This window comes from Rhopilema esculentum, chromosome 10 (genome assembly GCF_057945365.1).
Source record: "Rhopilema esculentum isolate cy_ngs chromosome 10, ASM5794536v1, whole genome shotgun sequence".
Taxonomy (NCBI): Eukaryota; Metazoa; Cnidaria; class Scyphozoa; order Rhizostomeae; family Rhizostomatidae; genus Rhopilema; species Rhopilema esculentum.
The window spans coordinates 10,119,918-10,146,793 of NC_142824.1; the positions used below are offsets into that span (position 1 = coordinate 10,119,918).

At 34.9% G+C, this 26,876-nt stretch overlaps 3 protein-coding genes across 4 annotated transcripts; 2 read left to right on the forward strand and 1 right to left on the reverse strand.

Annotated features, from left to right (window-relative positions):
* Positions 1-459: 459 nt before the first annotated feature.
* LOC135690827 (uncharacterized) lies at positions 460-26,768 on the forward strand. Of its 2 annotated transcripts, none has more exons than XM_089110673.1 (24): positions 460-763; positions 2,657-2,817; positions 4,351-4,505; positions 5,129-5,259; positions 5,537-5,672; positions 5,977-6,098; positions 6,650-6,982; positions 7,365-7,457; positions 8,164-8,267; positions 10,006-10,107; positions 10,592-10,663; positions 11,098-11,148; positions 11,301-11,365; positions 11,911-11,973; positions 12,250-12,333; positions 13,007-13,064; positions 13,558-13,722; positions 14,102-14,145; positions 14,649-14,690; positions 22,019-22,205; positions 22,925-23,179; positions 24,631-24,755; positions 25,356-25,451; positions 25,642-26,768. In XM_089110673.1, exons 1-24 carry the CDS (start codon positions 595-597, stop codon positions 25,805-25,807), a joined length of 2,979 nt encoding a protein of 992 aa, XP_088966799.1. In that variant the 5' UTR covers positions 460-594; the 3' UTR covers positions 25,808-26,768. The 2 variants fall into 2 exon arrangements, with proteins under 2 accessions (XP_088966799.1, XP_088966800.1); XM_089110674.1 differs by having other exon boundaries at positions 623-763; positions 2,661-2,817.
* Positions 15,003-20,682, forward strand: LOC148959286 (uncharacterized). The gene is made up of 9 exons (XM_089110675.1): positions 15,003-15,368; positions 15,627-15,815; positions 16,147-16,361; positions 16,633-17,173; positions 17,336-17,771; positions 18,190-18,361; positions 18,589-18,737; positions 18,874-19,062; positions 19,344-20,682. The coding sequence occupies exons 1-9, from the start codon at positions 15,003-15,005 to the stop codon at positions 19,490-19,492; spliced, it is 2,406 nt and encodes an 801-aa protein (XP_088966801.1). The 3' UTR covers positions 19,493-20,682.
* On the reverse strand, positions 19,798-21,559 carry LOC148959287 (uncharacterized). The gene is made up of 3 exons (XM_089110679.1): positions 21,050-21,559; positions 20,604-20,849; positions 19,798-19,960 (listed from the first exon to the last, which is right to left on the reverse strand). The coding sequence occupies exons 1-3, from the start codon at positions 21,292-21,294 to the stop codon at positions 19,798-19,800; spliced, it is 654 nt and encodes a 217-aa protein (XP_088966805.1). The 5' UTR covers positions 21,295-21,559.
* Positions 26,769-26,876: the final 108 nt, after the last annotated feature.

Consider the following 26,876-nt stretch of genomic DNA (forward strand, 5'->3'; position numbering starts at 1 on the left):
CTGTAGACGACTGGCTAACTCTTTTACTGCGAATTTACAGGGTTGAGAATTCTAGCTGAAATTGTCATAAAAATCAACGTTGAGAATTTTTTTATCATAATCAACAGAATGAATATCATGAAATACTTTTACTTTATTGAAAACAGCTAAATGTCTTACAAATTAGTTGAGATATGGCCACGTGACGTGAGCACAGTAATATTTCCCCATCAAATCACTGTAATTTTGGTCTTGCTTCCTAGCTTTATAACAACAGGCCTGAATAACAATTGTCCATTGGCAAAGTTGAAATCGTTTATTGGCCATATTTCATGAAGTTTTGAAAAGTGTATTACTGTTTTCGCACTTCAAGAGGTATTTTATGTCATTCTGCCAGATAGTGTGGAAAAATTAGAAATATTTCTAAAAATAGATATCCTCAATGACACCAATGACGTCACAGTGTGACAGCCTCGATTTCAAGGCAGCGCAATATGGGCCTAGCGATCTTGTATATGTAAACAAAGATGCTCAAGTGAACACCTGTTGGCACTTTGATGCCCATTCTTACAAAATTATTCAGTTGCTTTTTCTACTAATGTTTTTTTAACTAAAATGGCAGAAAAAACGAATAATATGAAGCGAAAGGGTGTTATTTTGTATCAAGATGGCGAGCTTGATTTGGAAGATCCCGCAATCGAAGAAGGTTTTGATGACTTAAAAGCCGCTGTCATGACTGGAAGAACGGACATTCTGAGAATTCTTTTATCTGCAGCTCAGGCGTGTAAGTAAAAGTTGGAAGATTTGCAACTGAATTATCGGTTGCAAAAATTTGATCAGCTTAATTTCATGTCGGAATAAGAGATGACGAAAATAGTTAATGTGCAATTGATTCAAAACGCGAATCTTGTTGTCCTTCTTTGAAAAATTATTTAAACAAGAGGCCTGTTCCTGAAGTTTTATGTATCCAGTTTCAAAGACAATCTTGTCTCCAACACTCTCGATAAGACATCTGGAAAATTTTGCTTTTTTGTAACCAGGGATTCAATGATAATTGTAGTTGAGCTCATTTGCGACCGTTGTAGAAGTGTGTGTGTGCCTGCCTGAATGGAATTGATTGGAGTGGCCCATTTCGTTTAAAACATCAGGAAAACCTCTTATCTTGAACAGTAGAAATCATTTCATGGAAAAAGAAACAGGACCTTGACTGATAGCAGCTTTTGAGCAAGCTGACCAAGTTTCGTATCCTGTATTAATGTAGATTTTTATTAAAAGAGAAAGAATTTCAGACTTTGTCTGATTACAAGCTCATAAAAATGCCAAAATTCAAATAGCTTTAGCAAGTTGTATAAATGTTGTAAGATCACTCTTTAGTTAGAAAATAATGGAAAATTTATTGAGGTTGAACACTGAAAATAGCAGATGCAAGAAAGTTCTTGATTTTTTCCTATTTTTGAACAATATCAACATTTGCAAAAACACAAAAATTGAGCCATGATGATTGAGGTACCTGTACGTTTGCATTAAAAATTTAATCTTTGCACCCATTTCCGATTTCTTATAGAAATTAACTGGAGATACTTACTTTATGCTTCAGTGTCTAAAACTGCTCATTTTTCTCATAAATTTTTTTCAACAACAGGCCCAACAACAGCTGGTGCATCATGATATGTTGCAACAGAATTCAATCAATAAAACGTGTCACAAATTATCAAGCCCACCTTTTCTAACCAATTGCTATTTAAGGGAGCAAATGATGCTGCAAATTGCTTAAAACAACATTTCCTCATCTTATTGAATTTAAAGAGCAAAATTCCCACAATAAACATGTACACTGAAGTGCTTCAATCGCTGCGAAAGAGCAGTCATAATAAAATGGCTTAAAATCTGCCACTTTCCAACAAAACAAGGCCAACTTGGCACAAGGGGCAGACACTTGGTCAAATATTGTGAGGACATTTCCCATTGTCTTATAACAAAAGACCATTGTTATCCAAAGTATTGGGGACACTGCAACCTCTTGCCCCCAGGGTGTCCACCACTGCTTGGTACGACAATAATATCATTTTAGTAAATCTCCCAAAGGTTTCAAAGCTGTAAGACTGTCCTATGGAAAGTTTAAACTTTTTACTTTTTATCAAGTAACTTTCTTAAATCTCTGAAGAGTTTGAATTAAAAGTAGCCAACGGTTTAAAGTTTAGTTTGATTGGTTTTAAGTAAAAAAGGATGCTTAATGGCTTCACAAATGTGGTTTAAGCTTCAAACAACATGTTGCTTACAACGCAGTCACCATAACTCATTTTGCAAACCCAGCAGCGGTTTTAGAGACTGCAGTGCCCAGGGCCAAATACATCTGCAGGGCCCTTGTTCTTTACAGTTTCTATCTTTTTTCGTAGGTGTGGGCTCCTTTTGGCTACCATAAGTATGGGACCTGGGACCATGGCCCCCCTGGACCCCCTTAAAACTGCCACTGGCCAAACCTGTGCAATGCTTTTGCCCACTAGGTATATTTATTGTCACACTTTACCATTCTAGTTTGATCAGAAGCATGCATTTAAATTTCTTTGGCAAAGCAACATTCCTCATTGTTTTAAGTCCTAATAGAATTAAATGTGACTTTGCTACAGAAATTCAATGTTGAAAGTGTGAGATTTAATGATAATGTTTCTGCTTTTAGACAGAGATGAAGAAGATGTTCTTGATGATGATGATTATGATGATGCAGACAAAGGCATTAAGAAAGTGCCCGCAGATGAAGAAGAAATCTTAGACTTACTGCAAATGCTTTTGAATTTTAGAGATAATGATGCTGGAACTGGGCTCCATTATGCTACAAAGGTTAGGACTAAATTTATTCTAAATGTCTTTCGCTTGAAGGTAGCTTGCAATTTTGAAAAATTTATCTAATGAAAATCTCCTCCAATTTGTTCTTCATTCTCAGTGCTTCTAAATTATGTTTCCTATTTTTTAGGATTATATTAACTATTCCTTTGTTTCAGGACTATCCATAACAATACATTATTCATTATTTAATTAATCATAGTCTTTTGTTGAATCTCTTCAGAGTTTTCACCCCTAGTATCAATACCCTCTGGAATGTTTACAAATGACAGTTCTAATAACTTGAAACATTGTTCCCCTTTTAAGTCTTCGTCTGATGCATTTTTTTTGTATGCAGGTATTGGGTCTATTAGCCCCTGCTCCCATTTCAGTTTTAATTATGCACTCATGGATAACATCAGGTTCTCATTGACTTGCTCTGTGTGTGCTAAGGCATTTCTAATGCTTTGGTTCTATTTCTGAGTTGGAAAAGTCAAACAGAGGAATAATGCTTACAATTTAAATAAGTTTAAGGGCAATGCCCAAAGTTTTCTCTAAAGATCACCACAATGAGCTTGTGTGTATATCATTCACATGGATTTATACATTGTGTAAAGGCTTTTATCAACCATTTTTTCCTGCTATTTTTGTTCTTAAAATATAGTGTTATTAGAAAGCATTTCCTTCTAAATTGGGGGCCACACAGATTTTTCTTTACCACAATTCATCTGCACTCATTGTATCTTTTTGACCGCCATTGAATATGCCACAGGGTCTTTGCATTATTAGAATTCAAATTTTCATAACTGGTGGCAGAAATTTTGCAGGCAGGAGACCGTAAGCCCAAAGTTGCATTTTAATAGAGCAACCACTTGAAGATTCCAAAGTTTTTTTATGGTGTATGCAAAGCTAGCATACTAAATGTCCAAGGGAAAATGAGGAGTAGAGTTCAAAGATGAGTGGAAATGAATTATCTATGATTTTCTTTTTTCTAGCTTTCAACAGGTGTAATCTATGAACTTGAATCCATATTTTTTCCACACCCATAGCCAGGGGAAAATTGGTTCCAACAACTGTAGCGATAAATTATTTACTCAATTTACAGCATTGTCAATTTCCAAAATTTTCCACAGCTTTGCATTACATTGTTCTCCACACATGCCAGTTTGATGAATTCATTTAATTTGTGTACACTAAACAACAACTCCTGTGAACTAAAGCAGTTTGTAATCTATTGTATTTTCCCGAAGAAATGCTAGTTTAAAGCAGTTTTTTTATGAAAATTGTGAGGGTTTGTTTAAGAAGAGAGGCAGGATAATTTTAATTTTCTTTCATAATCAGACTATACTTATCATATTTATTTTGGATGAACTATTAACAGTTTCTTTTACTTCCAGCAATTTTTTATTAAGAGAATGAATGAAGTTAAAAATATTCATGAATATACATTTTAATTGCATGTATTTTGTTTCAGGGGCTAGCAATTTTTGTAATTTAGAGTAGGCAGAAAAGTTATTCTGCTTATGTGACTCAAAAATATCTTTTCTTTAGCTTGACAGAGCAGATATGGTAAGATCTCTTTTGGCTGCTGGTGCAAATCCTACATTGAAGAACTGTGAAGGAGCCACACCATTAGATTATTGCAAAAGTGAACAAATGAAAAATGCTTATGTTGGTGCTCTGATGCAGGCTGTTGCCCAGTCAAAGTAGGTCACCAAGTCTAAATCAACTTATATTTAGTGCAGCAATGCTATCAGTCCATCACAAAACGTTCCAACTTCAGCACTATTAAAAAATTGAAAAAAATGTTTGATTGTTTTTGTGCCATCAGAATATGATTAATAGAAAAGGAAGACAATTTGGCAATTTAAGATAAAAAGGAACCAAAATTCCGGAGAGACATGAAGCAAGGATTGAAAGATTGAACCAGTAATGTTATATGAACAAGTTGATTAACGTTATAAATAATTATGAAATTATTAGAGTGCCAAGAAAAGACAGGTCTACTTTGTCAGATTGCTGTTAGCTGTCATTTTTAAGGATTTGTTTGTTCCATTTTAATAGCTTACTTTCAAGGTCCTAGACTACTAAATTTGTCATCAAAAATCAGCTTGCCAAACAATAACAAGATAATTTTGGTCATATTCTGTGCTCTAAACAGGTGTTTGTTTTTAATGCAATTTTTAGTTTACAAAGTAAATTCCTCCATCGTAATTTGATGCCTGAGAGAATGTTTGTTTTGCAATAGATTTCTAGACATTATAGTCAAAGGAGAATTTTCTTAAATTTTATCTGTAATACCTATTTGCTTTTTTGAATCCATTTTTAGACAATACAGAGTTAGTCTTTTGTTGGAAGCTGGTGTTGATGTCAATGCAGGTGACGGAGCAGATAGTGACAACAAAGTGCTCCACTGGGCTGCAAGTTTTGGCGATCTTGAAACGATTAAACTACTTCTAGGTAACGTAGAACACTTAAAGTTTATAACGCTGTTTTATTAAAATGGGAATTTGTTTGAAAGTGTGTTATGCTGTTAACGTATCTTTGAAATACGAGCAAGCGGCACTTGTGAACATGACCACAGACTAGTGTTTATGGATAGATATGTGGGCTCTGAGTGCTTTCTTAGCAACCTTGGACGAACCTCAGTTCAAAATATGCTAAGCCTTGTGGCACTTTTGTTACTGATAAATCTAGGGCAGAGTCTGTTGATTTGTTATATATTGTTTTGAAATAGAGTATGGCGCAGATGTCAATGCTGTCAATGGTGATGGTTCGACAGCTCTGCATGATGCTATAATTCGTGACGATAAAGCAATTGTTTTGGAACTACTTAATCATGGTGCTAATATCAACATCGTTCCGTTTAAAGGGTAAGAGCGTTTAATACCAGATAGTCGATTTTAGTTGTTTTCTGTTTGTATAAATATTACTTGTTGTACATTTAATATGTCTTTCATAGTTCTAAGGAACTTAAAGCCAAAGTTATCATTATTCTAGAATCATTGCTCGAATTTGGTATAAGTGTTAAGAGAACAGCCAGCATTTCCCAAAGGGTCCAAAAACATCCAATGAGTTTCTACATTTCAAGAAACTGGTATTGAGCGAGTTTTAGGGTGTCACTCCGTTGTAATATTCTTTTATCAAACTTTGCATTTCATTTTGTGTTCGTCTTAGAGCTATGGAAGGGAAAAGTTGTTACGACGTTGCCGTTGGGAAGGAGGATATTCTTACGATACTCGAGGTTCATTTGCTTACAAATAGCGGCAATGTTAATGGAGATCACAGGGATCAAGAAGGTATTTGTGTGACTGTATCTGCTTCCATCAGTTTTCTCTTATCAGTTTGAAGTAGGGATGTAGCATAAGAGTAAAACACTTTGCAACAAATTTTATACTGGAAACACATAGAATTGAAACAATCCTTTTAGCACGAATTATATATACTAGCACCAAAATCTGTATACCAGATATTTCTGTTTTGGATCTAAGATTGTGTACCGATTGATGAAGTTAAAAAGACGACTTCTTAACCCTTGATTCAATCAAAGCTAATTAATCTTCAATTAGGTATCGATGAAAATTAAGTGGCCAAAGGGGGAGCAAGGTAAATCTTTTGGGCAGATTATGCAAGTGATATAGGAACCTAATGCTTAACTGTCTTAACATTGATTAAAGAAGAATAACCTTTTAAAGACTATGATGTAACATTTAAGCGCTCTTACCCTGAGTACCACAGCCTCGGTGAAAGAGATTGTCGCTCATACTTATCAACCCACTCTTTTTTCATAAATTTAATTATGCAAAGAAGTTTAAGTTGTTATTCGAAGCTATTTATGTTCTTTTTTTAGAAGAGAAGGTTCCAAATCTTGAAGATACTGCAAGCACAACAGAACTGAAACTTTCAACACCAATCAGTGCTTCTAAAATTAATCACGATTCCTCTAAAAACTTGAAAGAGCAATCACCAACTGAAAGTATCCCAAAGCAAAAGCAATTCCAGCCTATTCTTTTACCTCCAAAATCACCTATGCGACTTTTTTTACCTACTATGACGAAGTTGGATCCTGGTGTCCTACAACTGTGGCCTCCGCCTCAAAATATTCTCCAGTACAAAGGAACTTTCTACGTTCCACCAATTAATCTTAAATTCCTTTTGATGGTTTCCAAAAACACGTCTTCAGGTAAAAAGAAGCCGTTTATTTATATGTGCGACTTAATCTATATCTCGTTGGACACAAAGCCTGATATAATAACTCTTTTGCTTGATATACAGGCCCGTCTGTTGTCTGTCTTTGTTTTTCTGCTTTCTTATGTAACAAAATATCTTAAAGAATCGTTATTAACGACCTATGCCTTTGCTACTGCAAAATTTGAAGTTTAGCACGGAAAAGAGTATGTTTTCGTATTTACCTATTTCTCAAGGTAAAAAACATAATGTCATCGTTTGTTGCTATACCAATTTTAGGCGCTTCTTTATCTCAGATGGCCATTTATTTCTTCTTGGACCCGTTCATGCGGCTTTGCTATTTAACTATGTCTATATTCTAAATTCTAAATTTTCAGCTCATTTGACTTGTTTCAACAAACTGATGCAAGTTCTACAACCGAAATTACAGAGCCTTGGGCTCGATTTTGAAGCGGAGATTTCTTGCCCTTGTAAGTACTAATCAACTGAAAAAGTACTTTTAGAATGATTTAAGAATTTAAGAATGCTTAAAAGGATAATTAGCTGATAGAAAAAAGACTTAGTATTTTTAGAGATGAGTAATTCCTTTACCTACGGTTGCTGAAACTCTTTACCTATCTATGCTGAATTCCTTTACCTAGGGAGGCTAATGTAAAAGGGTCTTTTTATATATGTGTCTACAGTTAGTTGTAAAGTTTTAGCCATCTTTTTCTCGATTTTTGCTTGTGTAACACTTAAAAATGCTAGTCTAAAAGGAACTTTTAAGCCGTGCATAAAGTATCTTAAATTTTTCACTTTCTTATAAGTTTTTTTTATATATATATTCGGTATAAAAACTTACAACAACAAAATACTTAAAACAGTACGTACAAACTACTAAACTACATTACAAGGACGGAACCCAGGAGGAGCAATATAACATGACTGCCCCCTGGGATATGACATGTATCTAATATAACTAATAATTCAACTATAATACTACATATACATATACGTTTCTTATAAGTTTCTCAATATAAGGCAATTTTATAGACCTCTGTTATCCATCTGTTGTCTATCTTTCAATTTTTATAATGTTGCAATATGATATTAAGATTATGTCAATCGCATGTTTTGTTCCTAATTTCATTTTTCTTGTTTTGCAACCACATTGATACCAAGTCATGATTATTCTAGATACCGCATCATCGAGCTCTATTAAAGGCTGCATCGAATGTTTCATCGACTCTTCAACGATCTTTGATGATGAGGAGTACAAGCTCTGTATCTCTACAAAAAAGGTTTGATATATTATTATAATTTTCAGGTTTAATATTATAGTTTATTATATGAACCCTGTTACCCGTTATTCTCAGTTACTTTATGTAAGTGGTAGTGTGAATCACCGGCTATCTTGTGATGCAGATAAACCTATAAATGGCAGCCACATATCTGGAGATAACTTGTGCAAGGCTATGACCGCTAGAGAGAACGTTCAGGAGAAAGCTGTACTTCTGTTATTTGGAACATTTCGACTTATTACATATTTTATATGAGTTATAGAAATTGAAAAAAATAATCATTCCGATCAAGTAACCACACTTCTTAATGCCATACTTGCAATTTTTATTTCTACAATACTGTGACAGAGACAGAAGCGGTGAGCCATAGAATCGGCATTATTGACCGTAACAAAATGTTGAGTAAAGTAGTTAGGTTATGTTTCCATGAAATAAATTTTTAGTATCTAGAAACGAATCTAAAACAACATTATGAAAAAGTCCTTATTTTGTAAAAGCAGATGAATCTAAGACTGACTGAGAATTGCCCAATGGCCACAGACTCCTTTCCCTTCACATCACTAGAATTTGGTTTTGGCTCCATTCTCTATGAATTAAGCCAAAACAGAAGTATCACCGCCGATTTGAAATAATATTTTACTGGCTTTAGCACGAGGACCATAACAAACACTTTAGTTTAAATAGAGTGGTCAAGTGGTGACGTCACAAAAGTATATTTTTAGAATTTTTGAAATTTTTCCCATAACCTGAAAGCACGTCATGAAATACCTCTAAATCTGCAAAATCAGTCAAAGGTATTATGAATTGGCTGAGATATGACCAGCTGAGCACAAGCTCTGACCCCATCAGACCTCTGTAATTTGGTCTCAGTTCATAACTTTATTTACTGAGCCAAAATAACAGTAATCCGTTAGCAAACTTAAAATCTTCTATTGGCCATAGCTTACCCACTTTTTGACAAATTTAACTGATTTAGCATAAATGGAAGTATTTTATGGTGTTCTTTTATGTTATGTTGTCAAAATTATAAGATTCTGAAAATAGTTTTTTTGTGACGTCACACTTGAGAACTCTATTCAGAAAAGACAAATCAGTGTTGTAGTTGACATTCCAATGAAATAAAGATTTGACTAAGCGATATTTGGTACTAGTAGATTTGACTATTACATGTTGATTATGTAGAAATTGACTATACCATATTTTATATACTAATTAATCTTTGTACACCATATACTGCTGAAATCGTAGAAAAGATATTTGTCGAGATTCTTTGGTGATCTATTCCGGGCCATTGGCCTAGCCCTTTGGTGCACTTGCTTGGCGATAATACACCGTCATATGAAGAACTCTAGAACGTTACAAATTTTGTGAAGTTCTTTTAGGTTAAAAATTATTTCAAATAAAAAGTTTCTAAAAAAAATTGTAGTGTATGGTATTGCATTGCTATCAAACACTCGAAGGGAGTTTTCGAACGCTCAAAGGTTGTGCTTATCGAGCAGTGTCCTGGTCCTTCCTTTTAATGTCACCACCCCCGTGATTCATACGCTCGGAAATACAAAGAGCTGAACACTGTCCTCTCATTGAGTGAAAATTTGGTCATGTCAGGGACTCGAACCCCAGGCCGTTGGTTCTGTAGTCAGCAACCCTAACCACTGAGCTATCCTCGTACTGTATAGCATGCTACTCATCTAATTCCATGAACTATAGCATTAATCTGTGTCTACATTGTCTTTTTCAGGTGAAGATCATTGCTGGAGGTATGAAGGCATTGTTTTATGCTTTAAATACCTTCGTACAGTGCCTTAGGATTTTCCAAGGAAAAGGTCTACCACTTTTACAGGTAAGATAATTTTCAAATTCAAAATATCTTATCATGCCAAAGCACAGTATTTGGATGGGTATTAAATTCTATGATTAGAAAATGACTATTGCTTAAGATTTTGGATAATTTTCACTTTGCTCGCGTCAGTATTCTGTTCGCATGCAATATCTTTATTTTTTTGGAAGTGACTCAAGGCATGAATTACGCCCAGTTGGTTCGCATCCAGTTTGAAAGAAAACGCAACCATATTTACTACGAGCTACAAGTACTCTCCTTTTTTCCGAGTCTAGAAAGAAACGAGCGGTTCCAGAAATCCAAATTCTCGTGCACAAACTAAGACGTCCGTGCCCAAATTAATTACAAAAGCTTTCTGAAAACATTATTTTCAAATGTCAATGCTAATTTTTTAATGCACCCTTATTTTCCAGCACATAATCATGCCTATGTTACCTCAAAATCCCGTTCTTTATCAGTGGTGATAAATTTTGATTCTTTTGAACAGATTTCGGATGCACCCGAAACAAGAATCAGAGGCGTGCAGCTGGATTTTAGGGAAAGAGATTTGCCTAAGTTTGTAAGATGTTTGCTATGTTTTGAAATCTATGCCGTAGATTTGGTATACTAGCCATGTGTACAGTCATCATCGCTCAGCAATGTAAACAAGTGTAGTATAATAAGTTATGGATTTTCCTTGGAATTTCTTTAATCTTTTTGAACATATTTTCATATCAGAAGTTTGACAGTTAGAGTTACCTAAATATGTCTAAAAATTATGCCTTTCTCATTAAAATTTTTGCCTATGGCTACCTTAGGGTTGCACTTCCAAGAGAAACGCCCAATGATTTTGTATTTTTAGTCTCCTACAATTACTCATTTTAAGCCCCCTTTGAAAGTTTGATCGCATAGCAAAATCTTGTTGACGTCTTTGAATTTAGCGCTTCTGTAGTTCCGTGAAAATTTGCAATTGAAAAACAATTATATGTCAGATATTGTTTTTTGCTACCTCAGGAATATCTTCTGTATTACATCGACGTCTTATCTGGATTTAAAATCAACCAGGTGAGGGGTAATTCAATCAAGGATATTTTCTATTTAACATATTATACATTTTGAAGTTTACTTTACAAATTGTATCCATACGTATTCTTGGTTAATGCCTAATCACTTCCCTTTTTCCTACTCATTGAATTTTGTATGAATCTTTTTTGCAGATTTTCATACCAGCCCAGCTTTTTCTTCCTGATGAACAGAAAAGGTTTACCGGCTACAATTCTAGGTAATGAACGCTTAGGTTCAAGTCTTATATTTGATAAAAGCCAAGCAGGAATGCAATGCTCTCTATCAAAGGATAAAACACTAGGTAGAGTGTCCCCCGGATTCGCTCAATCTTGCGATGAAAAGAACGATAACCAGTAAGAAGGAACAACGCAGATGGATGGACACTTATCATTACAGTATATATAGAGAATTGCTAGCAAGGCGAAAAATGTAACAAGGAAATGAATAACTAGTATTCATCGCTGTCAATATCTTTGTTTCTTCTGCGGGTAACTCTCTTTCATTTTGTTTTTCCGCGTCCATTTTTGCTGGTTCTAGTCACTCCCTCTAATCAAAAGCTGGCTTGTTTTTTGATGTGAGTGTCGTTAGTTGATATTTTTCACCATGATATGAATATATCCGAATTTCGTTTTTAGCTATTGTCTTAGAATTCTATTATATCTTTATCTCATAGATGTCTTGATTTTTTCTTCATCCTGCCTTATTATTGTCCGTAAATCCCCCATTTTTGCATATTATTTTTAACAAGTTTATTTCTTTTAGGGATTTACTGCAACTCCACAGCTTTTGTCAAGATCGTTTTATAGAATTAGTTCCATCGTTGAGGTATAAGAATTATTTTGTAATAGCTAATAGTTGTTACTCACTTTATGTAGGGCTTTTGTTACAGTGATAAATTGGATTATTCGTGAAGCTTTTAGATTATATGTTAATTATTTCTTTTTTTCGTGAAATATTTCAAACAAGTTTCCTGGTCTCAGACTAAGGTTGTTTACGAGTTAATCGTTGGCTTAGAAAATTAATAAAACCTGAGAAGGTATTTGATTTTGATGAATATATTTTCATTTTATGGAACGATTTATCCACAAGTTTTCTTTTCAGATGTGCTGATGTTTTGGATCCTGTCACCGCAGTATCTTATGCATCAATAAAATTAGAGATACTGCCCCTTTTTCCATCTACAAGGTTTGCTGTTTGTTATTATTCTCAACAAGGTTCTCTTATGATGAATAGCTTTGCACCCAGGCTCCCTTTGACTTTATACTCATCAACCTGAATCGATGTTATCTCGACGTCATGTTGATATCGAGGCTAGACTCCAATGGCTGCCTTCAAATGCTAGTCTTATCTTGGACAGTTTGAAACTGATTCTTAACAACATATAATTGTAAATGCACAAAAATTAGAGTCCCGCTATTAAGAAGTCTGCTGGGACCAAGAATGATATTCTAATAACGGGAGTCCGGTATACCGAAGCTCGATTTGCAGGGAGTACCAAAAGGGACCAGACTTCTAGTTCGTAATATTAAGAATTTCGTAATAAGCGGGATTCCCATTGTAGCTATAGTTAGACAAAAAATATTTTTTAGAAGAATTTTCAAAGGAATGTGTAAAATCTCTTTGATAAATATGTAAGAAATTTGTTATCAAGGATAAGATATGCTGCTGCTCATATTTATAAAGTAGGCCAATATTTTTTCATTTTTCTATTCGGTACAGAACACAAGTTCCTTTAATCATCTCTCTGGATTCTTTTTCTAGAGAGTCGGGATTCTTGTTTTGTGCAACCCATCCATGTTATTCTAGCATATATGGTCTGTCTGTCTTTTCCCCTGCTAACCATGTAATTGCTTTTTAGATTTTTAAGCATCAGCCTAGATGACTTAGATTGTTCATCAAAGGAAAACCAGAACGTGGTAAGAAACTGTCTACATTTTTTATGCTCGTTATCATTGTATCAATGTACTCTAGAGCTATTCATGTTTGTTGGAAAATGAATATGAAACAAATTTGATACTTTTCGGAATTTTGAAGTAATAAAATTAAAAGCTTCGTTTCTTGATGAACAAGAAAGCGCAGTTGTTGTTGATGAACAAGAAAATTGTTTTTAATGATTTTAAAATCATAGCCCGATCAGACATTTCAAACTTTCGAAAGGGTCAAATTCAGACACAAATTTTGAAGTAGGCTAAGTCAAATCTTCATTTCTGTCCTAAGGCAATTCAGTCTGAATCATCAGAAATACTGGCTCTCCTGAAACTAAACGATGTTTTTGAAAATAGGTTGTGATGTTTTATTGATAATTCACAGCCTTTTAAATGCTTACACGCTATGCCACTGAAAGCATTTTAATAGCTTTTAGCAATAACAGACAGTGATTCAGCAGTGCCACTGAAAATACTCTTATAGCTTTCAGGAATAACAGATAATGATATGGTGAGAAGAATCGAGGAGCTTCATGAGTTTTGCGTCAGCAATGGGCTAACCCTGCTACTTGATTCAGAGATAATCTTGCAACAGCCAGTCAGATTAATGGATATTAGTCACAATTTGATCTGCCTAAACATGCTACGCGTAAGTCAATATCAGATATGTTTCGATTCAGTGATCTTGCAGTTTTCATTAGTAGTCTCTTTGTTGCGTGATTAAGATGTCATAAAAAGATTTTCGTCATTTATTGTAATTTACACTTACAAATAAATTATCATTGGCACATTTTACAATCTTTGTAACCCTTCGTCTACTTTTGCTCGGATGAAGCCCCGTTTGTTGGGGCGAAATATCAGCTATCTAAAATTTATGTGTTTGTTATCGTTTGTTCTCGGCGCGTTGCGTTGTTCATCGTTTTCAATATAATTACGCTTTTCATACCTGCAAGAGTAGTGTTGATGAGTTTCATGACTGACCCTCTTTTTAAAAATAAACTTAAATATAACGTATATAATTGCTCTAGGAAGGAAAGAAAGAATTAACCACAGAGTATCTTGCGGATCTAGGGTATGTGTGACTTCATTTTTTTTCTAGGGTATGTGATGTAGGGTATATCTGACTTAATGTGATTTTCTATTAAACTCACCTTAGGGTATCGTTGATTACGACTGCTCATTTAAAAATAGTATATTTTGTCAAATAACATTCTGCTTACAGTGGCTCTTCAATTAATTAATGCAGGTTTGAAGCATTGGCATGTAAGTTGTGTTTTTGAACAATGGCCTTTACTAGCTAAAAGTGTTTGGAAGCCTATACCAGGATGAGTTAAGAGTTATGGATGACACCATAAGCCTTGTTATGCGAAAATTTTATGGTTCAGAAGCAATGTTTTTAGTCTATTGAGGAAATAGAATATACAAGATTTCAGGATTCCGTTTTGTTTATACTTTTAATGTTGTTGTTGTTGTTGTTGTTGTTTTGCTGTTCTTGTCTTTGTTGTTGTCGATGTCATTTTTATTGACTTTATTCTTGATACTTTCATCCTATTCAAACCTTTATCTGTTTTACAGGGTTGCTCATCTGATATCTCCATCATATGAAGATCATAGAACGTATGATTTGTTTATTATTTTTAGCTGCATCTTCAAGAGTTTGTCATCATTTCCTCTTTTAAAGGGCTTATGAAACCAAATTTTCGATAGCTATTTTATTAGCTACACTCATAGATTCAAAGGTTCCCGTTCTTAATCAAAAAACAGAATTTCAAAAGTCCTTGTCGTTTCTTTTTTATTGCGTGTGAAAAACGACACATTACGCATATTCATTGCGAAATCGGATGTCCTCTTGTGACGTCACAGTGATGAGTCGTGATATATGAATGAATAGGTCACGCATTCATTCATGGCTATAGTAGTAGAAGTAGCATGGCAAATTCGAAGCGCTCTTCAGGTTATGGTCGATCCTGCGTTGCTGGAACATTTGATGGGACCAGTTGCAAGAATACGCAGTTTACAGAGGGTATCTCGCTCCATTATTTTCCCGATAAAACTGTGGACAGAACAAGACATCAGCAATGGGTGAGATTTGTTCGCCGGCACAGACAAGGTTTCAAACCATCAAAATACTCTGCGTTGTGTTCAATTCATTTTGAAGACACGTGTTACACGATGAGAAGGGATTTAGCCAAGGAGCTCGGAATAAGAACAAAACTAAAGGCTGACGCTGTTCCGAGCATTGATATAGCCAACGAGAGAGTTGATAGTGGCACAACCTTCCGAGAACGAAAGCAGGTAGGGCCTAAAACAAATCACTCATGCTATAAAATTAGGTCCTTACTTCTGTAGAATAGGGTCAAAACTTTATCTTTCTCTAAAACTGAAATAAAATTACTTAGGTATATTTGATCAGAATACGTGAATTGTCAAAATAGAAAAGGGTGATTATAATTAGGCAGAAGCCTAGTTGATATTATGTGTGTCATATTTAGAAAGAAGACTAGCCTTTATTTTCTCAAAAAGCAACACACTTTATTGTCTTCAATCCACCAGATTTTACGAACGACCCTTGACAAAATGGAGCAACAAGATGAAACTACTGACGATGAAGAAGTCCGCGAAGACTCCAAACTAGACCCTCCAGTTGAAGTTCAAACTCTCAAAGAGAAAATAATTTCCCTTCAAAAGACCAACTGGGCAATTCGAAAAGAGAAAGCTGCATTACGTTGTCAACTTGATCAAGTAAGTATGATAACATAACCACAGACCTCTTCTTTGACTTTATCACTTTGATGTACAGGGGCGTTGCAAGTAGGATTTTTTAGGAGGGAGGGGGGTGTTGCAGACCATTCCCCCTGGATACACCTAGACTGCTGCTTTATTTTACATTGAAAATACAACGTTATCCAAATCATCTTACAAAAAGCCTAGGATGTTTTGAAATGTGTAGGTCTCATGAGATCTAGAGGGCTCAGGCCTGTCTCACATTATTTCTACCTGGATAAACTTAACAGCCTTGTGTTTAGCCAATTTTTAGGTGAGTGTTATTAAGGTGAGTATTTTTCATATGCAGGCTCGTTCAAATAAAGAATGTACAGAAGAGGACAACCAACCAAGCTGCAGTAGGAAAAGGACAGTTTCAGAGACGAGCAGTGTTCAAGATGAACTTTTAGAGATGGGTGAATTCGAGAGTTCCGAGTATGAGGATACTGATTGGGTGTCCTGTGAAGAAATTGCGGAGACGTCTGAGGATGAGGAAATGGAGGATGGCTCTAAAAACACTGTAAGGTATGTAAATAATGGCAAAATATGTTTGATATATGGTAGTGTTTGTCACTCTAGTTCATGTTTGCATATATAGTGCTCCAGGGGGCAACACAATTTTGATGGCAAATTCATATATTCTAGATAGAAAAATATAACCAATATGCTCATGAAAGCTAGTTAAATGGGTCAGATTAAAATTCCATAAGTCTAAATTATGGTAAAGATGTGGATTTTAATATCCTGTTGACCTGTATTTTACAAATTGTTTTGATTTTTTATTTATCTATTCTAGTATTGCACCTGGTACACAGCCAAAAGATGAACCAAAATTTATAGTGTTTTTTGGAATGCTACTCAATTTGTTTCAGATGTTCTGCTACCATTGCAGAGCTCCAAATCCGAAAGTTACAATTAAACGGAATGGAACCATGGCTACTGTCATTCAGAAATGCTCACATTGTGGCCAACAGTTTACATGGAGAAGTCAGCCATTCATACATGGAAGATATCCTGCTGGAAATTTGATGATGAGCTTTGGCATATTACTGTCTGGTGTGAACATCAGCCAGGTATTTCTTATGTTCAGGCACATGGGCCTCTCAGCAATATCACCAAGATCCTACTTTCTCCATCAGCGAAAATTTTTGTTTCCCTCAGTTTTTATGCATTGGCACAAGTATAGAGCTGCCCTGATCGACAAACTAAAATACATAAAGAATTCTCAGTGGTCAGGAGATGGCAGGTTTGATTCGATGGGCCATAATGCCAAGTATGGTGTTTACACGATGTTTTCAAACTCAATTTCAAAGCTGGTACACTTTGAATTGTTGCAGGTATTACAATATGCTTTTTTCAAATTAAATTGAGTAATATAGTCATAATAGTTATAGCAAACAACTGCATTTAGAACATCAATGTGTTGCTGCTGACATGTGTGCCAATATTTTATTTCCAGAAATTTATTTTAATTTACAGAATTTTTCTTTTATTTGCAGTCAAATCAAGCTGGAAGCAGTAATGCCATCGAACTGAGTGCTGCTAAATTGTGCTTTCAGTATCTCAATGATTGTGGTTTGCATGTCTCAAATTTTGTAAGTGACCGTCACAGAGGCATTGCAAAGTGGATAAGAGAGAAACAGCCAGGCACAAAGCATTTCCACGATCTCTGGCATATCGTCAAAGGAGTTTCAAAAAAGGTTCTACAAGCCAGTAAGGAGAAAGGAAATGAAAAACTTCAGGGTTGGCTGAAAGGTATACGGAGTCATCTATACTGGTGCGCTGTGTCAACAAAGCAGGGCTTTGGAGAAATGATTGTTGCCAAATGGAAGTCGTTGATGCGACACATTTCAAATAAACATACTGACCACCCCGATCAGCTTTTTGACAAATGCGCTCATGGTCAACTCCAGCCACGAGATTGGCTCAAGACAGGTACCCTTGCAGTATCTATATCCTCTGAAGCTTATATATTATGCTTATTCTTTATATTCACATTCACACAAATGTATATTATGGTGAACATGATTGGTGCTTTTGATGTCATAAACTGGGGTGCGATCTCAACCAAGTGCATTATTTATATATATATTGAGATTTTTTTCCCTACTAAGGTTATATTCAGGGTTCTAGGAAGATTTCAACATTTTCCTTATTCCCAATATAGTTTCATTTGTGTCCCCCTGTTTCAAATTTGATTGATTGTAAAGGTTGGAACATAATAATGAATGAATCTTATTATACTGTATTCACTTGTTGCTGTCGTATCTTCTTGTCCTAAAGGCACATTTTGTAAATTATCCAAATTCAATTAGTAAATAAATTGTAATACCCAGTTATTATCATTCTAAAGGATCTGCAGCACATGAAAGGTTACACACCATACTTATGAATGCAAATCTATTGAATGATATAAAGATGGCCTCGTCAGATGCTCAAACAAGTTGTTTGGAGAGCTTTCACTCAACTTTAAATCATTGGCATCCCAAAATGACTCACTATTCATGGCTTGGTACTTTCTGTAGGTAAGTAGCACAACAAATTGCTTAGCATAACCTTTAGGCATACTTAGGAAATCAGATCAAATTAACTTTGGCTATATACAAGATGAGTCATTATGTAGTTTTGTTTGTATCCCAAAGTTCCTAAATTTATCAATTGTTTATGCAAGGGCATATTGCATTGTAGCGAAACTTATCATCCTTTATCATCCTTTATCTATCACATGTTCATGACTTATCTTTTGTTCAAGGCATATTCTGGCAATACTCCATTTCAACGAAAACCTTCGCCGTGAGAAAAAAAAAACCAAAGATGGAGCAACATACACAAGTGTAACATATCCAAAATATAAATTTGGTGAAGAATTAGTTCGAGAAATTGCAGTTCCTCCAACATATGGTAATTATAGTACTTATAAAGGTGTCTTTGAAAAAGATATTGTCACGGACTTGTAGAATTAACATAGCAAAGATTCTTTGACCACGAGGAGTATGTCTATTCAGTAACAAAGCTTTATAATTTGTCTTTATGGTAGTTTATGTTGGAGAAATCAAAGATGTGATGTTTTCAACCAGTGAAAAGGACAAAAGTGAAGCTCTTGCTTCATACCTTGACCATCAGCCCCAGCCATTGACCACACAGTTTGGGGAAAGACTGTCCAAAGGAGATGCAATGGAGCAACAAATGCAAAGACGGACAACTACTACCCAACTGTATCCACACAGTAAGTGGAGTAAGATTAATTATTTGCATGATTTTCTAAAGTGAACAACATAATAATGTTTATAAATACTAAAGGAGGTATGTCAGAATTTTGATAAAATTCAACTTAAATGCCAAACAGATGGTTGGTATATCCTGTGTGACAAAATCTATTTACTTGTTTAAAAACAACACAATCTTGAAAGCAAATATTTTTTGTAGATCAAGATGTTTTTTGAGCCAATTTAAAAATATTTTTGAAAGGGCCTTGACAATTTGATGCACTTTGCCAATTCTTCATAGTTCACGAACAGACAAACTTGGAAAAGTCTCTAGCTGTTGCTGCTGCTAAAACCCAGGTCAGAAAAGGAAGACAGTGCCGTAAATGTCAACAGCCCATGAAAGGTCATCCAAGAGGACATTGCAACACTACAGAGATTAATGAGGATTAATTAGAGTAGTTACTCTAAGGTGCCCTTTATGCCCCCCCCCCCATTTTTATTTTGCAAAGTTCTATATTAATTATTTTATTTATGATTTTCATCTACATGCAAGATGCAGACTTTATCCCATAGAGAGTTTCATTTCCATATTATTCCAACCTCTGCTTACTAAATATTTCTTGAAGTTCCAACCCCTTACCTTTTCTAACCTCCCTAAACTCCATCTATTGGGCACCTTAAAGTACTTCAAGTGTTTGGTTAGCTTATGTTTAATATTAAATTGATTTAAATAACAATTTATAATATATCTTTATTTACTGTCTTTCAAACGAAGTAGCATAACCAGTCAATTGCATAGATGGATACTTTGTTCTGATATGATGGTATGCACAGGCAGGCAGTGGCCTCGTGTTGTCCCAACCAAGAAAGCCAAAAATGTAGCGTATCACCCATCTATAAGCAACAGCTCTCAAATACCTGTAAATAAAAGAAGCATATAAGAGGAAGTTGCCCATGATTTTTTAATTATAAGGGTATTGCCCATCAAACATGAATAAATGTTGGATGTAGGCAATCAATCTACCACATGTTTACATATAGTACATCACTATTGTCAACCATACTTTCTAGTGTTTGTTACTTTTGAGTCCCATTTGGACTTTAAAAATAAACCTATATTAAAGCTTCCAGCTTCAAGATAAGGCACTGCAAACTGTTTGTTTAACTTTTTTAGATTTAAAAATGTTAATGGTCATTAAGAAATATTTGTATGCTAATTAACAGAATGGGGCATCCCCCACCCCCTTATAACAGATAATTTCATTTGTCTCCATTTAAAGCACCTGGAAAGATAATTTAGGTGACAACAATTCCAAACAACTGCTAACTGCCTAAGTTAGCCTCTTGTAGGGCCAAATCGACACTGCGTTGAATGTTTATGTTTAGGTCTTGACCTAAGACTACTAATTACAGTGCTTCTAATTCATATTTGAATTTAAAAAATGAAAAATTTTCCTATTTCAGTTTTTGTCCCCTATGTGTTAATCTTAGTGCATTCCAGCTACGTTTATATGACCATATTCTGTGAACTGGGACGAAAATTATTTGTCGATTTACTTACTCGTTTTTTGTATGACCGGCCCGTTGCTTGTAGACTCTGCCATTTTTGTCCTTTAGCAGTGTACCCACGTGAGAAAGCACCACCGTCTCTGTCAATTTTTTATAATCCTCGTGCTCTGTTATGCAATTTATCCTCTCAATGCTGCCATCAGTTGCCAATTTTTCAACAGCGGCATTGACCTCTGAGCAACATCGGTATTCTCTAGCACCATTTAGGACCGAATCATTGCATTTTTGGCATTTACACCTGGTGTTAGCAGAGATATACAATTTATTCAATAATTTAAAAAACAAATAGAAAACGAACGTTGCTTACTCGTCCATCGACGTTTGGAAACATTATATGAAGTGAACGGAAAATTTACTAGGCCAGCTCGGTTAGGCCCATTGGTCGGCACAAGACAAGCGCAAAAACAAATGTTGGTAAATACTTGAAAAATCATTTACCATTCATTAAGTGGAAACCTTTTCTCAAATCTTGCCTCAAGACTCTCTAACGGTATTCCGTCTATGTCTTCCTCTTCGTCGCTTTCTTCTTCGGCAATATCGTCAGGGAGGATAGGCTCATCTTGGTACGGCACGATACCTGCAGCTCCCAAATTGACAACCCCATAATCAGATTCTGAATCGCTCTCTGCCAGTGAACTTTCGTTCGAACCATCCGTCATTTCTTCATACTCAATGTCAGACATCGTAAACTGTTTATTCAAACGTCAATGAAGAACTACCTCTAAATTTGTGCGAGTACTCTATAACAACATACGTTCGTGTCCTGCACAGTGATCATCCGACTCATCACTGTGACGTCACAGAATGCAATTATTTTTCGCAATGACTGCCAAATTTCAAATTGTAATTACACAACCTTTTAGATGTCATATGCTGATTGTTGATGTACGAGACTGATCACAAAAGATTGAATTTTAATAAAATCAAAAAATATGAACGTCAAAAATTTGGTTTCATAAGCCCTTTAAATGACCCTTTCGCCTTGTTGCTAATTCAGTTGAATCTCAAGCTCTATTTGCCATTCATTCATTGTTATTGAGCAGAGAGGGAATGTAGTTGCCAAGAATATATTATAATAGAGTTCCGATATATAGAATTGGTTGTTTGTATTAATGCTTCTAAAATTACCCAAAAAAATTAGTAGAAACATCAAGAAAATTACTCCGACTTAATAACAAGATCCATCCGTCTCGGGTGCATTTTCTTCTGCTCTTTGCTTATCTAGCTGTAAATCCTCGAGCTGAAATCCATTTAAAACCCTTTCAAACAAATTCTTAAAACTCAATGTAACATAATTTATTTTGGCTTATATTGTTACAAACATTAAGAGTTATTTTAGAACGTCTAACGCCCTGTTTAATGAAGCTGCTTCTTTTTTGAGATCATGTCACGATCGTTTTCTTTTAGACTAATCAACGACGTTCGATCGAGTTTGAAGTGTTTCGAAAATAGCCAGCGATCATTAAAGAAATCTGGCTCCATCGGAGTTGTTCTTCGATCTCCTATAAAGTCAATGAGTCTGTGCTGCTTGACTCTAGATTTCGTGTCAATAGCTATATGCTCTGCAATGTCATGGAGATCGTCTCCTGTTATGGTGAGATAGGCCTTGCTATTTTTGACAGCACATTTCTGCATTTTTTCCTAAATACAAATATTTACCTCCTTTCAGTCGTAGCATTGTATAGATCGTATTGTTGCTTTTTGATGAAATGTAGTAATGACTATTTATTTGCAATACGAAACATAAAATGATATTTGTGAAGTTCAAAAAGTAAAGCAGATGTTAAAAACCAATGTTATGATGTCACGCTGTTGAGACATGTGCTCTTGATTTGGCTTCAGTTTAGAAATTCGATAGACATGTGCGACTCCTTGTATCCGGAAAATACATTGTTTTTCAAAGTGACAGCCTTTTTTAAAGCAAGTTATAGTTAAATCAATTTTTATTGGTGGCCCTTTACCTTTGGCTGCAGTCCCTGCCAAAAGTCTTGGAACACTGACGTCAATTTCCAAGGTCAAAATCAATCATCCCCCTCTCCCCCCTTGAACAATGTTGGTTTACTATAAAGCGGGAAGCACTTTCTTTTGCGCTTCTTTTATGATATTTTTCTTAATTATCAACATTGTTTAGGGGGGAAGGGGGTGCGGAAATAGGAGTATGCGGGAAAAGAATTGAAAAATATAAAAACACAACGCAGATTGCTTGGTGTTCCAAGTACTCTTGGCAATGATTGTGCATGCAAAAGAATGAAATTAATGATAATTGTCAACTAGGCGAATGAAATTACAAATATCATACTGATTGTACTTCAGGTTTTAGATGAAGACATGCTAACAGCAATCATAAACAGGCATATATACGAAGATGATAATGATATCATTGGAAACCTGGTATTGACTTTAAGCAGCATAGAACAAATTTCTTTGATTTCCAAAGAGAGCTACTATGACTCTACGGGAGAATTTAGTAGCCCCAATACCGAATCAGCTCAGTTTGGGCAGCTCAAAGAACTTCTAAATGCAACAGACGAACTCAGTGCAAGCTCGTTATCCTTTGAAAACCTCAAGGTATTTAAATCACCCATTTCATTATTATCAATTTTTTCTATGATTTTTGTGGGCTGTCATTATAGGTTTGTATATTTTTAAATGCTTATTCTTTAGTATTCTGACACTGGCAAAACATTGATGCTCGAAAATTCCAGCAGTGTACCAACTGATATTTTCTATTCTGGCTTTAAAATAACATTACTGAGGCCAGTGTTGCTAATATAATCAGTAAATTTTGACACATAATTTGGAACTTGAAGGTATGGTATTTGGGGTGATATAGATTTGGTGGGTCAGTAGGGGGAATGAGCGTGGAAATAGAAAATGCATTTTATTACAGCGAAAACTGTAGGATTATGTTAAAGGGGTAAACTTAACACCCTCCTCCACTTTGAAAGCTAGATTTGTTGAAGTTCAGCAGTTTCTTTATTTTCAACACCATGCTCTGTCCATAGGGTGCCCGTTAAATGGAAATTAGCTAGATCTCAAAAACCCGCGGAATACTGGATGAAATAACTTTGCTTATACCGTTTTCAACGCGCACTCCTTGAATGAATAAAATATGACAGCAAGGGCAAAAAACTATCCTTATCATCGAATTAACATATATTTATTAAATATATTTTCAATGATTAGACTGAAAGAAAAGCTTAATAATACGTAAATGACAATATGGGCTTAAGATATATGCCAAATCTACGTTTGCAATCTGGTGCTCTTAGTGAGCATAGACTCACACATACCTTCCACTGATTGATTTTTATTCTATATAAAATAGTGGTGATGAATTGTCCAATTGAAAAGTACACTATTTTCAATAATTAGACCAGTAAAAATTATACTGTGTTTTCTCTCTAATTTTTAAGGAATGTAATGTAGTGTTTACTAGAGGGTGGCGTTTATTTCCATTTTAATGTGGATACTTGGGTGCCAGAGTCTCAATTATTTAGTCTCAAGAATATAGTTCGAATCTGTTTTTCGCCACTGCAGCCGTCTGCAATACTATATCCCCGGATTCATAAGGCTCTGGTACCCAGGGTGTGTGGATAAAAGAGGCGTGTTTAAAAGGGAGCTGTTTATTTGAGACTCAGCGTTTATTTATAGTAAGCAATAATAGAAGATAAGCATATGGTCAAGCATAACTACTTTGATTCCTTCAGTTTGCATAGATAGAGCAGGCTTGTCATTTTGAAAATTGTTTCCTAATGGAAATCTGTTACTGAACGTAATTACTTGCAAAATTTTAATGGTAGCTACTATATCAATTAAAAAACCAAAATTTGCTTACGTTTTTTTTTGTTCCTAAGTTGATGAGCAAGCTAAATTTCAATTTGTGTTAAGTGTAATATAAAAAGGGGCCCGGTGACCTTGAAGTAAATTTTGTATAGTTCAAGACATTTTGTTTTGAACGGAATTGCTATTATTGCGATATAAGTTGCATGTAATAACTCTTCTCTCAATTTTTCCAGATATCAGCAATATCACTGAAACAACTGGAGGACAAGATAGGCAAGTCCAAGATTAAAAGCCGATTTAAAGAGTTACTAACGTCAGAGCTGAATTCATTGTTAAAGATTATGGGGTTCCTTTGCAAGTGAGTAATACATTTAGTACGCCAACTTTAAACAAATTATTTATTATTTGTTATTATTATTATTATTATACTCAAATTCTTATTTTTGTTCTCAAACTTCTGTCATTTTCAAAAGAAATTTTATGATATGGAGGAAAATTTCCAGATCCTCCTAATACAATATGGCTTAAAGGTATTCTTCAGTCATCATACAAAATTACAAAATTCATATTTTACATAAGAATTCAGCAGGCTTTAGGATGTCAAACCTATATTCTTCCATCGAAGATTATCTGAATATTTTCATATAGTGACCTGAAAACTTAACGAGTTTATTACTTGTGTGTGGACGTTTGTGAATATTACAGAAGACACTTGTGATTGGCTTTCTATTCCTCGATTTGCAGTTCTTAGTAAGTGCCAATCAAAAACCATTAACTTTTTCTATTCACAGATTTGCAGTGCTTGGTAAGTGCCAATCAAAAACCATTTTCAATATAGCTCAAGGAAATGTTCCCTTTTCCAAGCAAATGTTTAAGGAAAGGAACGTAAAATCAGTTAGTCAATCACTATTGTGTATGAAGCAATGGTATATAGACCCTTAACGTTTTCTATTCACAGATTTGGTCTTGCTTTACAAAAGCCTAAAACTAATACAACAGCTGACGCAACTGTGCTTAATCTCTCACAAATTCAAAGAAGTGACCTGTCAAATAAGTAAGTTTTCTAAAGTTGTTTATTTATTCAACATTGTGTAAACATTTAAGGGGCTGTCATTCTTGAAAGCAAAGAGAAGTGTGTGTCTTTTTGCATTTAAGTTTGTGTGCATCGGTGGCTGTCATTCATCGATGCTGCAACGTTCTATCGATCCTATAGATTTTTCATGAAGATTTTCACCCTTTTTTAGACTTATGAACTTACTCGAACAATACGAGGCGTTTTCCACCACATACTACAAAGAGACTCCAGATGGACTGAAGGCTGTAGAACTTCTAAGGAGACTTATAAAGAGGCTATACCCAGAAGGAGACTCGTCTTTTCTTGGCTCAATAGTGCGTACCTTCACCGTCTGATGTTTCTATGATGCTGGGCATTTTGTATACAAAAAACATAACATAAACATCAAGTATGGACGTGAACATGCTACCGATATTTTGGTGAGCAGAAAGCTTTTTGCGATATGTCTCCGCTTAGGATATAATTCATATTGAGTCAAATTTAAGTTAAGAAACTCTGCTATTAGGAGCGGATTGATATACGAAGAGTTAATGACTTTGTTAATGTTTCCAGTGTTTTTAAGCGGCAAAATAGTCAGCTGCTTTCTGTATTTCCGTTAAGAAATATAATGAAGAATATATAATGTTATTCATAAAAACAAATGTTGGTTTCGTGCGCAATTTCTCATATTAGCTGAAACTTTTATCTTATATTTGTTTAGTTTTTATACACATAGTTTATCTGTACAATGCAAACATATTTTTCTTACTCTATCTGTGGGGCATTTTAATTAGATCAATGATACCATAGCAACTATTTATTGGATACGGTAAAGGTAAATTCTAAGAAGTTTTCAAGGCGAAGAGATTTTTGTGTAGACTTAAGAATCATATTCATTATGGCTTTTTTTAGTATTTGAAAAGCGACAGAATGTTGGTTGCTATAAAGAAAAGATATGTGATATGAGTTGATAAAGCTGTGAATATTTCAAGATCGGTTTAGCTCGGAGGCCCATCATATTGTAGTATTTACAATAATCTTATTAATTTACCAAGATGCTATTTTCCCTTACAGTATTTGTATCAATCTTAATACCTTGTTATTTGTGGTATTTCTTTTGCACATTAAACTGGAATTTAGTTAAATATAGAATATTTATTGTACATGTCATTAAGATAATCCTTAATTGAAGTTGTAATAATTTTCTCTTGTTATTTTACATTTCGCAGTCAGCTTAGAGTATACTTTCAATATCGTTTGCTTTCAATATCGTTTACTTTCAATATTGTTTACTTTCAATATCGTTTACTTTCAATATCGTTTACTTTCGATATAAACAAACTGCCGAGAACGGAAACTGGAGGCTATTTTAAATTTCTTGCTGAGTCATCGAGCAGTTTAGCAGTATGCATTTTCTCCACTAGG

Coding starts and splice junctions, on each gene's coding strand:
- LOC135690827 (XM_089110673.1), top strand. CDS start 595: ATGGCAGAAAAAACGAATAATATGAAGCGAAAGGGTGTTATTTTGTAT. Junction 5,260..5,536: donor AACGATTAAACTACTTCTAG/GTAACGTAGAAC, acceptor GTTTTGAAATAG/AGTATGGCGCAGATGTCAAT. Junction 22,206..22,924: donor GGAGATCGTCTCCTGTTATG/GTGAGATAGGCC, acceptor ATTGTACTTCAG/GTTTTAGATGAAGACATGCT.
- LOC148959286 (XM_089110675.1), top strand. CDS start 15,003: ATGGCAAATTCGAAGCGCTCTTCAGGTTATGGTCGATCCTGCGTTGCT. Junction 15,369..15,626: donor CCTTCCGAGAACGAAAGCAG/GTAGGGCCTAAA, acceptor TCAATCCACCAG/ATTTTACGAACGACCCTTGA. Junction 18,738..18,873: donor TGCAGTTCCTCCAACATATG/GTAATTATAGTA, acceptor TCTTTATGGTAG/TTTATGTTGGAGAAATCAAA.
- LOC148959287 (XM_089110679.1), bottom strand. CDS start 21,294: ATGTCTGACATTGAGTATGAAGAAATGACGGATGGTTCGAACGAAAGT. Junction 20,850..21,049: donor AGGTTTCCACTTAATGAATG/GTAAATGATTTT, acceptor TGCTAACACCAG/GTGTAAATGCCAAAAATGCA. Junction 19,961..20,603: donor GCCGGTCATACAAAAAACGA/GTAAGTAAATCG, acceptor TTTTATTTACAG/GTATTTGAGAGCTGTTGCTT.